The sequence below is a fragment of the Cydia amplana genome, chromosome 27 (assembly GCF_948474715.1).
Source record: "Cydia amplana chromosome 27, ilCydAmpl1.1, whole genome shotgun sequence".
Taxonomy (NCBI): domain Eukaryota; kingdom Metazoa; phylum Arthropoda; class Insecta; order Lepidoptera; family Tortricidae; genus Cydia; species Cydia amplana.
The window spans coordinates 7,683,055-7,705,486 of record NC_086095.1 but is presented as its reverse complement, the minus strand read 5'-3'; the positions used below and the strand labels follow the sequence as shown (position 1 = coordinate 7,705,486).

The 22,432-nt window shown below is 40.6% G+C and overlaps 1 protein-coding gene across 4 annotated transcripts in view; it reads right to left on the bottom strand.

Annotated features, from left to right (window-relative positions):
• LOC134660564 (fasciclin-3) overlaps positions 1-22,432 on the bottom strand; it is a 219,973-nt gene that overhangs the window by 16,662 nt on the left and 180,879 nt on the right. For all 4 annotated transcript variants that reach the window (XM_063516337.1, XM_063516336.1, XM_063516338.1 and 1 more), the window contains exons 3-7: positions 17,422-17,515; positions 16,284-16,368; positions 10,135-10,258; positions 2,563-2,688; positions 421-612 (exon numbers count right to left, since the gene is read on the bottom strand). In XM_063516337.1, coding sequence (XP_063372407.1) covers positions 421-612; positions 2,563-2,688; positions 10,135-10,258; positions 16,284-16,368; positions 17,422-17,515 — 621 coding nt within the window. The remainder of the gene's footprint in view (positions 1-420; positions 613-2,562; positions 2,689-10,134; positions 10,259-16,283; positions 16,369-17,421; positions 17,516-22,432) is intronic.

Below are 22,432 nucleotides of genomic sequence, written 5' to 3'. Positions count from 1 at the left end.
TCTAAAGGAGGCGTATCCATTCACCAGGCACACAAGTTTTCACTACCGTTGCGCGAGTGTTAGTAAATGTGGAGAGGAACGAGCGGCGACACCGGTTCCGATACTAACTGCGCGCGATAGCCATTCTAACCTCTTTAATATGTTCTGGGCTCACTACCTATGGACTAGACTAGAAGGCGAATACCTAGTAATCAAAGTTGAAGTATCTATTTATAATATTTCGGTAATAATCTAGAGTAATCTAGACGGTCAAACAAGTTTGTCAGTAGCAAAAGGCACGAAATTCAAATTTTCTATAGGTCGATTACCCATGCCTACATTTTTGAAATTTGCCGCTTTTTCCTACTGGCGGTTTCATTATTGGTGTCGCACCCATAATTGTGATGTTCACCAGGAATGCGTGACATTTTGTCCACTTACACTGCACATCGAGCTGCCTGCGGGCCTCCAGAGGCCTGTTGAGTCCGAGATGCGACACGCGGCACGCCAGCTGTTTCCTGTCGTCATCAGCCGTCAGCACCTTGTTCAGCTCCTGGGTCACGTCCTCCAGCCCCGGCTCCGAGGAGTTGGATACGACGGGGGGCTTCAGGCCGTTCAGGATTTCTTCGTCACCTGGAAAAAGTATTAATAACGAAAGTAAGTAAAACACTTCTTGGTATAAAATAGTAGATTGTACAACAAGGGCATAAAGTGACCCATTTTTACCCGAGGCAATTTTTTGGTCTGAGCGAAGCGAAGACCAAAATAGTAGACGAGGGTAAAAATGGACATTTATCACATTTATGCCCTTGTTGTACAATCTGCTTTTCACTTCGATTGCGAGGAAAATATACATACAAAAATATCCAATATTTTAGGTTATTTTCCCGTATTTATTCAAGACTAAAGAAAACGCCGGTCGGGCGCGGGCGCGCCGGCAAGGCTGGCAGTTTGTATGGCAGATTTTGGACTTTATTGCTAGGTCAATAAGGGTCGCAATAGATGATTTTACTTTATGCTCTAAAACATAATAAGCAGCTTTATGTCGTCTACGCACGACATAAAGGTGCACTTTCTGAGCATGAGAAGTGAAAAAGAAGTTATATCCCTATGAGGAATCTCTCTCTCCAGTTAATCTCACAGTGAATAAATAATTCGTTTAATTTTAACGTGAATTTGGTGTTACTAATATTTTACCCCCGACGGAAAAAGAAAGATAGCGTAATAATAAGAATGAAGCATGTAATATTATTCCACAACGGAAAAAATAATTTGTGTGTGGTGTACATGAGCGTTGCCGCGACTTTTTAAAAACCTGTACACTCCTTTTTTGAAGAACCCCATACTGTAGACTATAAACCCACGGGAGAACCTCGGAAGGGAGCTCATTCCACAGCCGGAGCGTCCGCGGGAGGAAATTCCTCTTAAACCGCAATGACCGCAACCGAATTGATCTAACTACATACTATGAGATGCGACCAAGATGGCGAATCACGCGATACGATCCCGCCATGTTTTCCCGACTACCTCCGAGTTCTTCCGAACCGCTGCGAAACCTATTCGCATCGTCTCACTCGCTCGGCCGGTTCATTCGAATCATGAGTGGGAAGGAGCGTGCAAGGAACACTGAGATAGACGAGCGACTGAGCGATAGTGATGGGTAGGACATCAATTTAAAATGAGTTTGTATGAGTACCTCATTTTCTAAAATGAGGTGTTACAATGTCTTACTTCAAATGAGGTGAGGTACTAGCATATTTTCAGCGTCGACTATTCCATTAATTCCAACGGCGACAAAAATATTTAATGTATATACATATTTATGTATTCATCACTTCCTTTATAAATAAATAAATAGTAACATTTAATTGGAGTGCAATTCTGGAGGTTAAGAATAGAACTTTTAGGAGAAAGATAATTTTAGAATCAAGTAAAATGAATAGAGGAGTGAAGTAAGACATTTTTGCGGTACGAAGTACTGCGACAAATTAACAAAATGAGTGGTACAAATGAGGTGCCTCACGAGTGAGCGACTCAACACTACTGAGCGAGTTAAATCATCAGTGAGTTGAAGAGTGAGTGAGTTCAATCTAAAGATATAGCTCACTTAAATCACTCACTCGCGAACATGTCTACTACATACCAGGGATGTTGCGAACATCCGCATCCGCATCCGCAACCGCGGAACATCCGCATTATTTTCAACATCCGCATCCGCATAAAATCGATGCGGAGCTTATGCGGATGCGGATGTCGAACAAGTCGGTACAGGAACGTCTTAGCGGCGGCGTAAGTGCTAGGTAATTTCGTCATTACCTATAACGAAATCGTCTAGATCCAGAAAAGTCGGCGAAGTTACTGTTTATTAAATATAACGCACCTATATTCTTGCTCAAATACTAAACGTTTGGTTTTTTTTAATAAAAAAATACTAAAAATGTAATATTTGACGTTTTCTAAGTTCCTAATCTTGACATCCGCATCCGCATCCGCATCCGCGGATGTGAGCCTTTAAAAATCCGCATCCGCATCCGCATCCGCGGATGTCAAAAAATCTGCATCCGCAACATCCCTGCTACATACCTAAATGCCAGGTGATGTTGGCAGCGGGGCGGCCGCGCGGCACCCTGCATATCGCCCGGATGGTCTCTCCCTCTTTCAGCTCGTTCTGTGGCGGCGACACTATTAACTCGGGGTTGCCAGGGGGTCCTGAAAAAAAAGACAAACATATTTTGATTATCATTGATTTTTTTGTTATTGTAACATTGTGCTACATTTATGTAACATTGTATTAATTTTTGTAATATTTATGTAAAAATATGTTACTTTTCCGTAACATCAATGAAACTTCTTACGTGAAAATACAGCTTCATACATAGATTATACGATTCAATTTTTGGATAGTGTAGGGTACGCAGGTGGAAGATGGATAAAAACTAGGTTTTTGAAGTGAAAATATGAGAGAGTGCTCGCGTGTCGCGTGGTGAGCAGATAGGTAACGGTACATTCGCAATATGTTTTAGGTTAAGTATACACGCCAGCGCCCTCTGTGACTTTATTTTTAAATATTCACAATAAAGTGTGTTAGACTCAACAGATGGAGTTAGTATGCACAAAATAAACCTTATTAATTAAAATTATGACTAATACAATGACATAATGAGTAGCCAGGGATTTTTTGAAACTACATATAGTTTACATTGTAAAGAAATCTTTGGATTTCTTAATACTAGAAATAAATTTAAGATTATACCTAAACTTACATTAGACATGAAATAAGGAACTATCGCCTACATCCCCGCCCCTTAGTGCTGATAAGCACTAGCCATCAACTGGGGACAGTAATGCGACGCGTGTGGCAGGTCTGCGCAATTGACCTAAGCGTGTGCGCACATCTACCACTCGAATGCGGCCGTCACGGCCAGCGTGCGCCGCGCTCACTACACCGTGTCGCCAGGAGCCGCGCTCTAAATTGGGATCGACCAGTACTACATAATCTCCTACTTTTAACGATCTAGATTCCCTAGTCCATTTTTGACGAGGTAAAAGCGTAGGTAAATATTCTTTTATCCACCTAGCCCAAAACATATCTGTAAGACGCTGAGCTACGCGCCACCTTTTGCGGAGGCAAAGGTCAGAGTCGTCGTACTTACCGATAGGAGCTCCAGTAGATGAACTGCCAATCAAAAAATGGTTAGGCGTCAACGCTTCGGGGTAACCGGGATCCGTCGACACGTGTGTGATAGGACGGCTGTTTACGAGAGCCTCCACTTCTGCCATCAACGTGGATAAGGTTTCAGGATGTGGTGCGCGCTCCTTCATGACGACCTTGAGCGCCGTCTTAACTGTACGGACCATGCGCTCCCATGCGCCGCCCATTTCAGGGGCTCCGGGAGGGATGAATCTCCATTCAATCCCTCTGACGGCTCCATCTTCGCGCAGTTTTTCTACGTTCAGTTGCTGAAGACTCGTCTTCAGCTCGTTGTTGGCTCCCCGCAGATTTGTACCATTATCTGAAAATAGAACCAGCGGGGTGCCACGGCGAGCAGACATACGTATGAGCGCCATAATTGCAGAGTCCGTACTCAGTGATTCTGTGATCTCAATGTGAATGGCTCGCACAGTGAGACATGTAAAGAGCATGCCATATCTTTTCTGTCTTCCTCGACCAATGGTCGTCTCCATAGGGCCGAAAAAATCAACCCCTGTGTATGAAAAAGGCCTTCGACTGTACTGTAAACGCGCGGCAGGTAAATCACCCATTCTCTGAGGCTGCGGTCGAGCGCGTCGGTAGCGGCAAAACAAACACTGCGCGGCGACGCTGCGTACAGTCGGACGCAGATTTACGATCCAATAAGACTGACGTAATTCGTTGACGACATGTTCATTCGCCACGTGCATGGCACGTCTGTGGTAGTATTCAACCAATAACCGAGTGGTTCTGTGTTTTCCATCCAAGATTGGTGGACGTGTAGTTGACAGTTCTACCCCTGCAGTTTGATCTATGCGGCCGCCAACACGAAGGATTCCATCGTCGTCTAAATATGGAGTCACTTTTAGTAGACGACTGTTTGACGGCAGTGGTTTACCCTGTGTTACACAGGCAATCTCGGCAGCAAAGGTATCACTTTGACACTTTTTTATTATATGTTTTTCTGCCCTCTTCATCATTGCAGAATCGAGCTGTATTGTGTCTTTATTCTTTTCATTCTTCTTTCTTCCTTGATTTAGTTTTCTTTCTTGACACTTCTGTCTACATATTTTTATAAAATATAAAACTCTTGCAGCGGTGCGTACGAGTCGGATCCAGCTGGAGAAACGTCCTTCATCGGGTACAGGTGAGTGTATTTCAAGTGTACTAACCACATTAATACTTCTTTTTTCACAGGTAGCCTCCTCGACGATCTTCGCGTTCTTCAAGTCTTTTGGCCACTGATCTTCGGGTTGACGCAGGAATGCAGGACCTTGAAACCAGGCGTCACCGTAGTTCAGCGGAGGGCTATCCGTCTTGGTAGCAATATCAGCTATGTTCAAACGAGATGGCACGTAATGCCATTCATTGACATTAGTCAGCTCATCGATCTCCCCAAGCCTATGAGCAACGTAAGGCTTGTAGCTCCTGGGGTCACTTCTTACCCACTGTAAGACAGTACTGGAATCCGTCCAAAAATATCGCTTACTTGGCACCAGATTATTTTGCTCAGTGCCAACGGTCTTTGCCAGCCGTGTCCCAAGCAGACATCCCTGAAGTTCGAGTCTCGGGACCGAAATCGGACGTAAAGGACTTACGCGGCTTTTACTAGCAGCCAAACAAACGAGTACGAAACCATCAGCACGCGTAAAACGCCAATATATTACCGTGGCGTAGGCTTTAATTGATGCGTCACAAAAAATGTGCATCTGTATATCTAGTATCTTCTCGCAAGACGCAGACGTAGACGGTGAGTCATAGCACGGCGTCCAGGTGCCGGCGCGCAGGTACCAGCGCGGTATACGCAGCGACTCCAGCTGTTTCAACTCGTCGAGCCAAACCTTCCAACGAGTATGTTCTTCAGGCCGGATGTGGCACTTCCAGTCGACTCCGCTTCGATGTACGTCTTGAAATAAAATTTTAGCTTTTATAACAAATGGTGTGAGAAAACCATGTAAGTCATAAATTGACATAATAATGCTTAGCATTTTAGCCTTTGTAGGCGGAACGCTTCCATTTGAAATCTCGGACGAGATCTGCCCAGTCGACACTTTTACGCTAAAGGTGTCGTCGGCAGGATGCCACATTAAACCGAGAGCGCGCTCAGTCATATTCGTAGCTCCGTCCTTGAACTGAACAGCTGACTGAGCCAGCGCCGTGGCCGGTAACGCGTTCAAAACCGTTTTGCTGTTGCTAGACCAACCACGTATCTCGAAGCCGCCCATGCTATGTACGTACGTAATATCTTTAATTAATTGAATAGCATTTTCCTCACTATCTGTGGAATAATAACAATCGTCCATATAATGCGAGTTTATAATCACTTGAACAGCTTCGGGATACTGGTCTTCGTATTTAAGCGCATTTTTATTTTTTATATGTTGCGCGATAAAGGGCGCGCAATTTGCACCGAAAATAAGACTTTGCATTACATATGTTTTGATCGGATCACTGGCTGACGCTTGCCATAGAAATCGAAAAACATGTTGATCTTCGGGACGAATTTTAATACGTAAAAACATGTCCTTAATATCACCAATAATGATGAACTCCTTCTCGCGTAATCTCAACATTATACCTAAAAGCGAGTTATATAAATCAGGCCCGGTCAATAGATAATCATTCAAACACATGTTATTCCTAGCGCGTGCGCTTGAATCAAAAACCAATCTTAATTTACCGGGTTTGTTTACGTTTTGTACACCAAAATGTGAAATGTACCATACGTGATTGACTGAGAGTTCGTTTTCCTGCAACTCACGCGCATACCCCTCGGATAATAACTTATTTATTTCCTGAGCATACCTATTAGCGTAAACAGGATCATATTCAAATTTACGTAACAAAGATTGCATGCGAGATAATGCATAGTTATAAGTATCGGGCATAGTAAAGTTATCCTGTTTAAATGGCAAACCTACTTCCCATCGGTTATCAATCAAGCGTGCAGTTTCGTCTAAAATCTGAATAGCACGCAGATGTGCCTTATTCTCGCGACATAAGGTCGAAACTCCTATGGAGTCTAGGCAATACGACTGCTAAATTAGGTCATTAAGTGCACTGGTATCAAGATTAGTAGTACTGTCGATCCCATCATAAGAGTGAGCGAGATGGCAAACACTGTGACTTACCTGAGACGCGGAGGAGTGAGCGCGACTGCAGTAGCCGTGGATGCACCATCCCAGCCGACAGCGGGTTCCATATGGAGCATTTCTGCCACCATGAATGATCTCGAGCGGTGCTATTAGATAATAGTTATCTTCACCTATAAGCAAGCGAGGCACAACACGTTTTTTACAAACAATATTTTTTATTCCAGCTAACTTGTTGCACGAAATTTGATTAACGGCGGATAAATTTTGCGGTGGTATATTTAATTTCGAACTTTTACGCAAACTTATATCGTAAAAGGTATTGTCCAGTCCACATATTTTGGCGCGAACTTTAGGCGCGTCAGATTGATATACTTCAATCCCGAACGCGTCAACGAATCTTATCGCACTAGGACGCTCACTTTGTAGACCAAGTTCATCGGCTAGACTAGAGTCCAACATCGAAACGGCAGCGCAATCGTCAAGTAACGCATAAGTCTGTATTTCACCACGGGGTCCATACAATTTCACTGGGACTACTTTTAATAACACGTTCTCGTTCGAGTCGGCCGTCACATCGTTGGGCGTCGCGACGTGAGCGATCGTAGCATCGGCGGCGTCACTGGCAGCGCGGCGCGGTTGAGCAAGCGGCGGGTCCGGCGGGAGCGGCGTGCTCGGTTGCTCGTTGCTCACGGGAGTCGCGGAGTCCGATGATAATGTACTCGTAGATGTAGCTTGTTTCCAATGAAGTAAGCGGTGATGTTTTAGTCCGCATTCCTCTATGTCGCAGTCAGGTGCATCACAGATGTCTATATCGTGGCGTGCGGTTAAACATTTGAAGCACAATCTTTGTGTTTTAACAAATTTCCATTTATCTCTGCGCATCGCACGTTTAAATACGCGACAGTCTGGTAGTGAATGTACGCCTTTCTTACAAAATGAGCACGAAATATGATTAGTTCGTGTACTGGTACTGGTAGCAACTGTAGCAAGTACGTGGTGCGTATAACGACTTCTGTCATCGTTTTTGTCGCGTTTAAAATGGGGCTCGGTCGGTGCTGGCTTTTTCACTTCTCGCGGCTGCACAGCTCCGGTGACCAGGGTCATGTTGGCTTCTTTCTTCAGAAATTGTGCCAGCAATTCTAGTTTGGATTCTCCTGCTAGAATCTTCTCGTAAGCGTATTCAGTCCACTTTCCCAAAAGTGTGCTCGGTAATTTGCTTGTAATAGCGGACGCGAGCTCAGGATTGCGTAAATGATCACTTTGTTTTAATGCACGTATAGTTGCAACGCAGTTGTTTACTTTTGTGGCGAAGTTAACTAAATCTTGCTGATAATGCGTAGGTAACGGGTGCAACTTACGTAATTGTGCAGTTATGTTGCAAATAATAGTTTCTGCTCGTCCGTATTTAAGTTCGAGAGCATCCATGATATCCTTGGATGAGGTGTTGCCAATCAGTAGGTCGGTGACAGCTTCTTTGGCTTCGCCTCGCAGTGCTCGTCGAAGTCTGGACAGAGTCTCGTATTCTGAGTATTTGCACGACGATAATGATTCATCGTAGGCATTTTTAAAATGCAGCCATTCTAGACTGTCTCCGCTAAATATAGGTAGGTCGCGCGGAGTGGCCAAACGGCTGAGTAGACGTTCCTCGCGATGCGACGATGATTGGCCCATCATGTTCTTTAGGGCATTCGCCAACTCCATGATGCTGCTAGCGGTGTCCACATGCTGTGCTGGTGCTGCACGATCGGAAACTTGCGCGACCGGCTCGGGGGGCACAGGTGGGCGGTGCTCGGCGGCATACTGTTGCTGGGTCAACCAGTCCGACACTCGATCTTGGTTCACTTCACTTAAACTAGCGACGTCAAACTTTTCTTGATCTTCGGCCTCGGCGGCGGCAATTTCAGCTTCTAGGCGTTTGTCGATCAACTCCATCTGGATTCGAGCCTTTTCCTCTGCTGCTTGCAACTCCAGCTGTTTACGCCTTGCTATGGAGGATGCTGTAGATCTTCTACTGCTTGCAACAGAGGGTGCAGAGGTCTTGACTTCCTTTTTGGAGTTAGAAGTTCCAGGTAACACGTCGGCTGTAGGCGGCGGTACCGAGTTCGCCTTCGCTTCGGCCATTTCTTTTTGCCGGCGAGTAATTACCATCTTCGGTGGCGTTAAAAACATTAATTGGCACTGTTCACATGAGATCCGGTTTGAAGACCAGCTTATTGTAGGGTACGCAGGTGGAAGATGGATAAAAACTAGGTTTTTGAAGTGAAAATATGAGAGAGTGCTCGCGTGTCGCGTGGTGAGCAGATAGGTAACGGTACATTCGCAATATGTTTTAGGTTAAGTATACACGCCAGCGCCCTCTGTGACTTTATTTTTAAATATTCACAATAAAGTGTGTTAGACTCAACAGATGGAGTTAGTATGCACAAAATAAACCTTATTAATTAAAATTATGACTAATACAATGACATAATGAGTAGCCAGGGATTTTTTGAAACTACATATAGTTTACATTGTAAAGAAATCTTTGGATTTCTTAATACTAGAAATAAATTTAAGATTATACCTAAACTTACATTAGACATGAAATAAGGAACTATCGCCTACAGATAGTGTATTTTCAAAATGGCGGATTCATACATTCAGTTTAGTAAGCTAGTGATCTTTTATTCAATTTTTAATTAAATTTTTTAAAGTATTATTCTATTTATAACTTAGGTACGTGCAACTATAAGGTTTATAGGTTGTTTGATTTCCCGGCTGCCGATCTGTTGTGGCACCGAACAGTAGACGTCTCCGTTCCATGGCTCTTTTATGTAATATTGAGTTACGGTAATGTAATGTAACATAATATTACAAAATGTAACATTGTGTTATTTTATGTAAGCTAGTGTTATTTTCTTTGTTTTAATGTGTAATTATTTATTTATTTAATCTTTATTGCACATAAAAAACACACTGTACAAAAGGCGAACTTAATGCCATAAGGCATTCTCTACCAGTCAACCTTTAGGCAAAGCAGATAAGTTTTAGGCGATTATAATAGGTACTTCTTAGTAACAATTTGTAGCTTACGAGCAACTGTAAGTTTCATAGATTGTTTGATTTCCCGACTGCCAATCTATTATAGAACCGAGTACCGAGCAAAACATGTCTCCGTTCCATGCCTCTTTTATGTAATATTGTGTTACGCTAATGTAACATAATGTTACAAAATGTAACATTGTGTTACAAAATGTAACATTGTGTTACAAAATGTAACATTGTGTTACAAAATGTAACATTGTGTTAGTTTTATGTAAGCTGGTGTTATTTTCTTTGTTTTAAAGTGTAATTATGATAGGTACTTCTTAGTAACAATTAGTAACTTACGTGCAACTATAAGCTTCATAGATTGTTTGATCTCCCGGCTGCCGATCTGTTGCGGTACCGAACAGTACACGTCTCCGTTCCACGCCTCTTTTATATTCGTGATGTGGGCACCGCATTCACCCTCCTGGAAAATAAATAAAATAAGATAAATATTTTTAATAAATAAATATTATAGGACATTCTTACACAGATTTACTAAGTCCCACTGGTCCCACAGTAAGCTCAAGAAGGCTTGTGTTGTGGGTACTCAGACAAAAATACATAAATACCTACATAGAAAACACCCAAGACTCGGGAACAAATATCTGTGCTCATCACACAAATAAATGCCCTTATACCGGGATTCGAACCCAGGACCGCGGCTTTACAGGCAGGGTCACTACCCACTAGGCCAGACCAGTCGTTAAATAAATATATAATTTTTAGACAAAACATCCTGTCCTGCAGATCATGAAACGAATGGCAGGAATTTGCAGATTTGTCTGACTGTATTATAATATAGCAGTAGAACGTGCGTGCGGTTTTACTGAACAATTAGACAAAGGATTAGCCGTTCGGGACCAGCTACAAATCGAACGACTATAACCTGTTCGAAGATATACTTGTGCGAAAGAGAATTTTCTAAAATTGCTAAGTTCCCATGAAATGTTTTCGGTATTTTTTCTGCACATTTATTGCCAAAGCTTCTTACACTTCTTACAGTCTCTATTAACACCTAAATATACGCCAAAGAGGGGTTACCTACGCCATTTCGAAAGATGTTTTGCCGATAGTTGTTTCGTCGAAGACCTTTTATCGAATCTACTTTTAGACGAAAGCTTGATCAATCGAAGGTACCATTCATCGAAATATCATTTCACCGACAATGCGTTTTGTCGAAAGCTTAAAACATCGAATATTCATTTTATCGAAACTTTTTTACACATGATATTTCATCGACATTTGAAGTACTTACCTACTTATGCAATGTTTTATTTTATCGAAAAATGGAATCTTGACCGTTGCGAGGGTTTCAAGCAAAAATTCTTATAAAACTGGAAAACCGTTTATAGGTTTTCCTTTCCTCAAAATTTGCAATAAAAAATATAATATAATAAAATATGTATTTTTTTTAAAGCGAAACCTATAAACCTAGAATATATTATGCTGAAGCGATCGACATCAAAATCAGAGTGGTTTGTTAAGATTAGTTAGTGGAAACAAATACGAAGTAGGTAAATAAGTTTCACAATACATATAATCACCTACGGCTACACTAACCGCGTAGTGTGCAATATAATAGCATGCATATAACCCGCCTAGGGGCCGATACAGACGGACTGCAACTTGTACATATGGGAACTGCACGCCGACATTGCAGTTGGCGCGCAGTCGAGTCGACTTGCAGTTTCCATACAAATTGCAGTCGGGTTGCATTCCGTCTGTATCGGCCCTAAGGCTCAAGGTTCTTTCTAAAGTAGGTACATATTAAGAGGGATGAATAGCTACTGACAATAATAGGTACATGTTTGATACAATTTCCATTTCGGGAGAAAACGGTTTCCACTAACTAATCTTAACAAACCACTCTGATTTTGATGTCGATCGCTTCAGCATAATATATTCTAGGTTTATAGGTTTCGCTTTAAAAAAAATACATATTTTATTCTATATATATAAATGCACGTGTCCTGACTGATTGACTGACTGACTGACTGACTGACTCATCAACGCAGAGCCGAAACTACAAACGCTAGAAAGTAGAAATTTGGACACTAGGTTGCATTTATAAAATGTATAAGAGCTAAGAAGCGATTTTGAGAAATTCAACCCCTAAGGGGGTTAAAAAGGGGATGAAAGTTTGTATGGGGTTCAAGTTTTATTTTGAGCTAGGAAATTGAAACTTCGTAAAAAGATATATTATTAAAATACACGAAAACTAATTTCAGCGTTTTTGAAAATTCATCCCCTAAGGTGGTGAAAAAGGGGTTGAAAGTTTGTATGGATATCAAACATTTTTTTGAGCGCGGGACTTGAATCTTTGTATAAAGCCATATTATTAGAACGCAAGAAAAGTTATTTCAGCGTTTTTTAAAATTCGTCCCTTAAAAGGGTTAAAACGGGGTTGAAAGAAAAGGGTTTACATTTTATTTTAAGCTACGAATTTGTAACTTCGCAAAAAGTTATTTCATTAAAAGATAAGAAAACCAATTTCAGCGTTTTTCAAAATTCATCCTTTACGGTGGTGAAAAAGGGGTTGAAAATTTGTATGGAGGTCAAACATTTTTTTAAGTGCGGGACTTGAATCTTTCTATAATGACATATTTTTAGAATACGAGAAAAGTGTTTTCAACGTTTTTAAAAACGAATCCCCTAAAAGGGCCCAAAAGGGGATGAAAGTTTCTATAGGGTTCAAATTTGATTTAAAGCTAGGAACTTGAAACTTCGTGAAAAGTTATTTCATTAAAAGAGAAGGAAACTACTTTTAAGCGTTTTTTAAAATTCATCTCCTGAGGTGGTGAAAAGGGGGTTGAAAGTTTGTATGGAAATCAAATATTTTTGAGAGTGCGGGACTTGAGTCTTTGTACAAAGCCATATTATTAGAACACAAGAAAAGTAATTTCAGCGTTTATAAAGATTCATCCCTTAAAACGGTTAAAAAACGGTTGAAGGTTTGTATAGGGTTCAAATTTTATTTAAAACTACCACCCCCTACCCTTACCCTTTGTTCACCACTTTGGGGGATGAATTATCAAAAATTCTGAAATTAGTTTTCTTTTCTTTTTATAAAATACCTTTTTACGAAGTTTCAAGTTCCTAGTTTTAAATAAAATTTGAACCCTATACAAACCTTCACCTATACAAACCTAGTGTCCAAATTTCAACTTTCTAGCGTTTGTAGTTTCGGCTCTGCGTTGATGAGTCAGTCAGTCAGTCAGTCAGTCAATCAGTCAGGACTAGATATGAGCGCCGCGCCGGCGCGCCGCCGCCGCCGACAAAATTTTCGCGCCGCCGCCGCCGACGCTGCGCTATCGGCGTGGCATCGGCGTGACCTTGGTAGCTAGTACTACTTTCAGAATCAGATAATATGTTTTTAATCGAGTTTAGATCATTAACGGCGCCACTTCAAATAGTTTATAGCCATTCAAAAGGTATTTTAGGCCCAATATAATTCAAAAATATCGAAGGCAAATGCAAACTTATCTGTCTAGTAATCGCGCTACTAGTTTTGGGAAAACGAAATTATTTAATATCAATTTTAACATCAATATGCTTGTAATAAACATACTGATTTCCTTCCATTTTTATTGTGGGACATTCCACATTACAATTTATAGATTGTATATATACGATAGTCAATAGACATATGTCAATCACAATGAAAAAATTAACTGTGATCAACTCTGGCTAACGTGAGACTCGAACCCACATCTTTGGATTACCGATCCAATGCATAACTAATTTTGCCAGCTAACCATCATCATTTACCGCGAATTTAACCATTGCAAGCATGGTTAAACGTCTTTAAAAGGTATAAAATTGGGTTAATTTTGAGATATTAAGCGTTTCCACGTCCAAAAGTCCGGCCGTTGGCTTCGCACGGAAGGGCGTCGGAATCGGGTCTCAATTAAACTTGGCCACTGTTCAAATTTCAAGCTTTGCTCTCTCACAGCTCAATCTTTGGCTGTGCATCGCTCGCATGGAATTAAACCGCTATCTGAACCTGCAAGTTTTTGGCCCTGGTTGGAGCTCAACTTTCGGCCTGTTTTAAAATGCTTGAGCATTGGTCCTTATCCGATCTTAGCTCCATTGCAGCTCGGCCTTTGGCGTCGCACGAATGCGCCCGCAGGAAAGCTCCAGATCTCTTTAACACTATGGCTTCAGTCTTTATCGGCCTGTACCCTCGCTCTGCTCTCTAGCAGCTCGGCCTCGCACTGAAGCGCGCCGCAATCGGCGCTCCAGGCGTTCGGCCGTCAGCCATGCTTACACTTGGCTTTCGAACTTAGCTGTATGCTTACCTGCAGCTCTTCCTCTGGCCTCGCATTGGGAGGCGTCGAAATCAAGTCTTCGGTGTTACATGGAGCTCGGAGTTGGGCCTCACTTTTTGATATAAATCGGTTTTATTGGGTCGATATTGGTTAATGACGGAGCTCAATTTTCTTTGGACTGTCGACAAGACGTTTCCCTGATCATAGAGAAATATAGTAAGACAAGAGTGCTCACTCCATACATCAGTTCAGACTATTAATTTCAGTGTCTACATCTAGCATCGAGTAGCGGAACTATCAGTACTGCTACTTGACAATAGATGTAGCACCGACCGGAAAGTCTTATCTCAACAGCATAAGACTTTCCGGTCGGTGCTACATCTATTGTCAAGTAGCAGTACTGATAGTTCCACTACTCGATGCTAGATGCTAATAGTCTTTTTGGTACTAAAACTGATGTATGGAGTGAACACTCTATGTATTTTTTTCTATATGCCCTGATACAGCCAAACCGCAATTTTTAACTTAGCACAAAAGATAAGGGCCTCGCTAAGATCTTCCGGCCAGAGCCTCGCCAAGATTAAGACCGCCTCTGATGCCGCGCAATACCGCTTATCCACAGTTTATATGATATCAATTTTTTTCGTAATATTATTCAATAAATTATCCTTGAAAATAAAAGATGCATTTATTTCATAACTTTCTTACAGCAAAAACATGTTTTTTCGGTAAAATTTTGGTTTGAATTCTTTTTTCATTAATCGAAGGTGTTTCAAGGCCACGCCGCCGATTCGCCGCCGCCGCCGACCTATTTTGACCGGCGCGCCGCCGCCGGCTATATGCATATCGGCGCTCATATCTAGTCAGGACACGTGCATTTATATATATATAGAATAAAATATGTATTTTTTTTAAAGCGAAACCTATAAACCTAGAATATATTATGCTGAAGCGATCGACATCAAAATCAGAGTGGTTTGTTAAGATTAGTTAGTGGAAACCGTTTTCTCCCGAAATGGAAATTGTATCAAACATGTACCTATTATTGTCAGTAGCTATTCATCCCTCTTAATATGTACCTACTTTAGAAAGAACCTTGAGCCTTAAGGCCGATACAGACGGAATGCAACCCGACTGCAATTTGTATGGAAACTGCAAGTCGACTCGACTGCGCGCCAACTGCAATGTCGGCGTGCAGTTCCCATATGTACAAGTTGCAGTCCGTCTGTATCGGCCCCTAGGCGGGTTATATGCATGCTATTATATTGCACACTACGCGGTTAGTGTAGCCGTAGGTGATTATATGTATTGTGAAACTTATTTACCTACTTCGTATTTGTTTCCACTAACTAATCTTAACAAACCACTCTGATTTTGATGTCGATCGCTTCAGCATAATATATTCTAGGTTTATAGGTTTCGCTTTAAAAAAATACATATTTTATTATATTATATTTTTTATTGCAAATTTTGAGGAAAGGAAAACCTATAAACGGTTTTCCAGTTTTATAAGAATTTTTGCTTGAAACCCTCGCAACGGTCAAGATTCCATTTTTCGATAAAATAAAACATTGCATAAGTAGGTAAGTACTTCAAATGTCGATGAAATATCATGTGTAAAAAAGTTTCGATAAAATGAATATTCGATGTTTTAAGCTTTCGACAAAACGCATTGTCGGTGAAATGATATTTCGATGAATGGTACCTTCGATTGATCAAGCTTTCGTCTAAAAGTAGATTCGATAAAAGGTCTTCGACGAAACAACTATCGGCAAAACATCTTTCGAAATGGCGTAGGTAACCCGCCAAAGAGTGACGCAGATGTTAAACAAAACAACTCTTGTAACTAACAATCTATGAATCTAAGTTTACTCGATTAAATCGATTATCTTTACATTTAGCGAAATGTAATTTTATTTTCTGTATATTTTATGTACTCCTGACTATTTGCTTTAAGTATCTATAAAATATGAATCAATGGATCTAAGGAATATGAAAATAAATATAATTTTCTATTTTATTAATCGCTAACAAAAGTTCTTTACTTTGTAAGTGGAACCTTGTATGTGAATTTTCTCATGAATTTCCAGAAATTTTGAGAATGTTCTGCAGTTCGCAATTAGTGACATAAGGATAAACGGACATGGGTAAAGCTAAATGAAAATAAAGATGGCGTCTCACCTGTAGGCCTCTGCCATAGTAAGTGGGGTCTCCAGGGGCGGGGGAGTTGCTGGGGATCGTATAGGACTCTCTCCCGATCTCCACTCTGAAATATACATACAACAAATATTAAGGCTCATTTAGACGATGCGAGAACTCGCACGCGAGTTTCATTACATTGCGGGTTTTGATGGTCGGTTGAATTGGACGTAACCAACAGTCCTCAATGCATAGACTAGGAATCCTCTAGACGGAGTTTAGAGCAATTATTTCTTGAAACCGATGCTGCCAAAAATACAGGGGTGCGGGGGACGAGGTGAGCGAATCCCGTGCCGTGATTGGTCCGTTCAAAGACGCGGACCAATCACAATCACGGCACGGGATTCTGACACTTTGACTCGAAGATGGAGTAAAACTACCGTATATTTGTGTCAGAAGGGGTAGCGTTACTATGCTGAATCTAGAGGATGTCTTAACTTAATTGTCTGTGCCTCACTGTAACTAAAATAGTATACGAGTTTGCGCGCCGTCTAAATCAGCCCTAAATCAAACCAACGTTTTTAACATCGCAGCGCACACATTCGAAAAAAAAACACATTCAAATCAAGTAAGGTAAGTTAGAATTTGCGACGCGTACCGCCGTGGCCGGGTGGTCTAGTGGTCGGGACGTTAGCCGCGAAGCTGAAGACGCGGGTTCGATTCCCGCCTCGGACACCGGTGGATTTAGTGACATTTTCTTTGGTGTATGGTATCTGTTTCAGTTTATAATTTAAAGTATAGTAGTGTGACTACTTAAAAAAGAAAACAAAATATTTTCATAAAAATAATTTGACTTGTATTGTGTTTGGGAAGGTAAGTATTAAAGTGGTACGACTATATTTTATATAATTACATTTAAAATACTTAAGTAAATACAAAAAATGTGTTAAATACACAAAAAAACCTCGTTATGCCTGGCCGATATGCGTTAACTAGATTACCTGCTGAAATATTGCTGGCCAAGGGTGGCCAAGGACTGAAAGTAGCTACTTTGCGACAGAATGAGATGAAATAGTTGACTTTGCAGAGTACATCAATATATGACTCGAGTTGCGCCACCTGTATTTGTGCTCAACGCACAACATTGCTGGCCTAGGACTGAAAGTAGCTAGGTACTTACCGACAGAACGAGATGGGGTAGTTGACTTTGCACAACACGTCGAGGCTCTCTCCGACTTGCCGGACTGCTTCGCGAGGCGTTATTTGGATTTGGCCTGGAACAAACAAACAGATATAATAAGCTTCATTCTACATATATAATCAATGATTATTAATCATACATTATAATTGAGTAAGTATACAGAAAAATTAATGTTTTGAAATTCAGGAAAAATTATTAAAAAAACATATTTAGTGGATAATGTGCCTACTTGCCTAGGTATATAATATGCTCGATACCTAGTAGGTATAGTGTCCAATTATACCACTAATACATATTTATTTATGCTCCTATTTATTTAATGTTATCAGAGATCAGTGAATAAAGGATGTGTTTGTACTCTGAGTTCATATTTAGGTCATATTGAATAACTTTTAATATGGAGCCAACCCCGCTGTCCCCGATTTAGCGAAAAAAAAAGCGGCCGTTTCATACATTTCGGCGAATCATATGTCAGTATTTTCTATGGGACAGCAGATTTTTCATTCGGGTTTTCTGGATTAACCCCATATTAGAAGTTGTTCAGTATGATCTACATACATAATTACATACTCACCCCTCAGAGTATGGTCAGACCACTATGCATGCATGTATGGTTCTACCATGAAGGATTTCCTGGTCTTAATTAGTGATTTTTAGAAAAGTAAACTTTTACTTTTTTTTTCTTAACTGTAGATTTCACAGCATTTGGCAGATGACAAACAAAAGGCGCCAGTGGTGGCGGAATTCCCGATCTAAGCAATTAAACTGAGATCTAAATGTGTCTCTAACTACTACACTGAATGGTGACATTTTTAAAATGTTATAATATAAATATTATTATTGTGTGTATACCTATGTATTTTATGTGTTATGTGTCATTCTCATTTTGTCCTATTTCTCTAAAATAGTTCTGGTAAGTTTAGGTAACTAATTTGATTACATTTCTGGGCCTGTGTAGTACTTATTGCAATGACAACCTATATGAAAGACAAAGAATATTTTTTTTCTACGTACCTATATGATGAGTATAAAGTAGCCCATAATTCAAATTGAATTACAGGACCTACGTTCTAAGACTTCCCATAATATTTTAATTGTGACCTATGTATGTGAAATAATATACACGAAAATATAAAAAAAACATTTACTTCTTACTACAATTTGTAATTATAGTTCTGAATAGGATAAATATAAAATAAAAAAAAAATATATAAATTAAAAAAATTGCTGCGTTCTAAAACAACTTAACAATAACAAAAATACCCTGTGTATCCAAAATACCAAAATACCAATAGTGTCGTGATTGTTGCCGTGTTGTTGCCCGATTGGAAGCACTCCATACAGTAATAGAATAGCAGCTACATACTCCACACAACTGTGACGGACTTCAAAGGCGGTATCTGCGAGTATTGACTGGTATGCCGAATGCCAAGCTATGCCGATGGAACGTACTTACGCCATGACATGATTGAAATTTCAATCGGGACGACGGTTGAATAATTTTACGGTTTAGACTCACTTGTTTAATGTAAAATTATTCAATGTTAGTATGTCTCACAACAGTTTAAATTCGGGACGATGCTTTAAGGATTTTATCCACATGGAATCAAGTCAAGTTTTTATTATAGTTTGGATTTAGGGGTTTTATTGACTGTAACTGATTGTTCAACTTGTAATGTAACCCATTATATTGTTTTCAGTTATCACGATAGTTATTCATGAAAAAAAAATATGGAAACGGATTAAATAGCGTACATACCTAGTGGAAATACATTCCTACCTTTCAAATTGAAAATTTGAATTGTTTAAACAGACTCCACGAGACAAGCTTAGCCTAGTGTGGCGGTCATAGTCATAGGTTAAGTAAACCATATGTATTTTTTCCGGTAAATATTTTTTTAATTATTTATATAAATCCTATACAGTTTATAGCGTCACCGTCACCGTCGCGGTTCGAAACGTCGAAATGTATTTTTAATTCATTATAGGTACGCGATTTTATCCTTTTCAATAGTTTTATTTCATTGTAACCCATTTATAAACAGCGACAAAAGTCATTACGATACAAGTGCGGAAAAGAGGAAATTCGAAACGAGTGGCGATAAATTAACGACACGAGTTGCGAATAACCTATTTGCACGTGTATCGTACAACGTTTTACGTATGTTTACAGTACATAATTATGGCCCTTTAAACTTTTGACATATACACACGAAAAGTGCTATTTTACGCACTAGTGCGGGAAAATAGGGCCATAATGTACTGTAAAACAATTTTCGCTCAAAATACCTCCAACTATTTTTATTTTCCCTCGCTTTTGCAACGTAATATACGTTTATCTTTCATCCGCGTTAAATAATTTTCTCCAAAAACTTTCTGCTCTTAATCCGTCCCCGAAACTTGAAATGAACTATTCTTTCACGAACCCACAACAGTTTTAAGACGGAACTTCCGAATTCTGCAACTAAAGACACGCCCAAGTTTGAAACTACTCGGTGTTTGTTCCGATTGCTATCTGAGAAAAGAGGAGTCCAACGCATAAACCAGAACCCTTAATGTGTAAGGCCTGAGTGGACGCTCGAGTTGGGCGTGCAGCGGGGCGGGGCGTGCGGCGTGCATGTTAAACAAATGCAAGCGTATAGGAGCGGCCTTAGTACACGCTGCTATACATCACGTGTGAGCCCGACGCTATGTTGCACGCCCCGCCGAACGCTCCGCTACGAGCGTCCACTCAGCCTTTACAGTGTAAACTTCATTTGATAGCGTGACGAGCGTTCGCGTTTGCGTTATGTCTATTTTTATATGGGATTTTGAACAGTGCGCCAAGCGAGACATTTAGGAAACTCAAAATCCCATGGATACAAACAACGCAAACGCGGACGTCACGTCACGCTATGGAATGAAATTTACACTAGGGGTACAGAGCCCGTGCCACGAGTCACTGACAGTGTTCTATACATCTCGTTTGCACTAATATGCGAGTACGAGCGAGATGTATAGAAAGTCAATTACGTTCTCGACGGCGTTTATGCCAGTGACAAACTGATGATAGCCGTATAGGGGTACTGTACCTAGATATAATAAACAATTGACGTTTTTAATGAGACTCCTACACACCCTAATTTTGTCTTATTCTAAACCTATTCTATTTAAATAGTATTCAACGTTCGACTCATCTACTGCGAGCAATGACAAACACGACGGAAGTTTCAACTAGATCGCTGTAGAATCTGACAGTGGACAATATTCAAGCAAGTTTGAGTTCCGCAGCGAAATAATCGCTAACGCCGCGGGCTGTTTGTAACTTATAGTTGGGCAAGAAACTTACAACTTACTAGTCTTACAACACAGGCATGGAATTACTTATAATACCTCTTTCACAATCCATTTATTGTAAGTATGACACGTAAGGTGCTAGATATGTTCCCCACACAATCACGACGAGGAAGACCCCGTTTGACATGGCTAGCAACAGTCAAGAGGGATATATTATGGAAGAAGCCCAAATCACACCTGTACGGTTACCATCAGTTTGTCACTGACATAAACGCCGTCGAGAACGTAATTTACTTTCTATACATCCCGTTTGCACTAATATGCGAGTGCGAGCGAGATGTATAGAAAGTAAATTACGTTCTCGACGGCGTTTATATTAGTGACAAACTGATGGTAACCGTACTGAGACGACCCAGGACCTTGAAATCTGGCGAAACATAACTAGGAGAGCAGACCCCAAATAATGGGAAAAGAATAAGGAGAAAAAGAAGATAATAATTCATTGTTAGTATAATATTAATATTACAAACAACAAAGTATTTAAGTCCATGTTCGGTCTGGCCAGCCACATTAGGGCTCACGCTAGACAGCGTCCATGATATTTATTTAGGGTCGCCGTCGTCGAAAACGATGAGGAGGACTATACTTATATATTATACTTGAAATGGTTTGGGACAAGGATCTTACAGCACAGTAGGTCTAGTCAAAAGACAGTCGTTTGAGGCAAGAGCAGGCGGCCTAGCCAAGGTGACGCTTCGCCATCGAATCGCTTTGTGTCTCTATCACTCTTCCATATTAGTGTGACAGTGACAGTTGCGTTTCGTTCGGCGGAGCGTTAGCGATTGGCATGTTGGCTACGGGGCCAGGTACGAATTTTGCCTCCGCTTTAGTTTTAAGATATTTTTTCAAAATGGCGGAGCCACTTATTCAGTTTCGCAGAGCCACTAGTCGGTATGTCTCATAGTTTTTATTGTATTATTAATGAATTGTTCGTGCATCGTCCTCTTTCCGTGATAATTGGAGTGGCAATTGCATGACTTCTACCAATTCCAGCTCATGAGAAGCCGGGCAATAGAAAAATACGAGGACGCGTCGGGACAGGGCGCCCGTAGAGTCGACCTTAGCTCTATAAAGTAGGTATTTTATTTACCACTAGCGACCCGCCCCGGCTTCGCACGAGTTAACAAATTATACATAAACCTTCCTCTTGAATCACTCTATCTATTAAAAAAACCGCATCAAAATCCGTTGCGTAGTTTTAAAGATCTAAGCATACATTAGGGACAGACAGACAGCGGGAAGCGACTTTGTTTTATACTATGTAGTGATGTTCGAATAGTATTTTGAGCAATAGCTACATGAAAAAGGGTTCTTAAAATTTAAAGGTCGAAGTTACAGGCCCGAGAATTTCAAGACCTAATTAGGTACCTACCGTTGCACTCAATATTTTTTTTCTCAGACAACAGCAAACACCTAAGTGAAAATTAAATTAAAATCAAAGTAAATATCTATACATTCATAATAACATAATTAAGAGCCTGCTACTCGACGTAGTCTCGTTTAGTATCTTCGGCCCTTGAATTTTAAGAACCCTTATTATGTACCTGTTGCACAGAATACTTCTCCTAGGATCTGGGCATTTCTTTTTAACATTTTGACTGCCAAAATGACGACTCCGTGGAATAAACTAAACTGCTAAAGTGTATGAACTGTC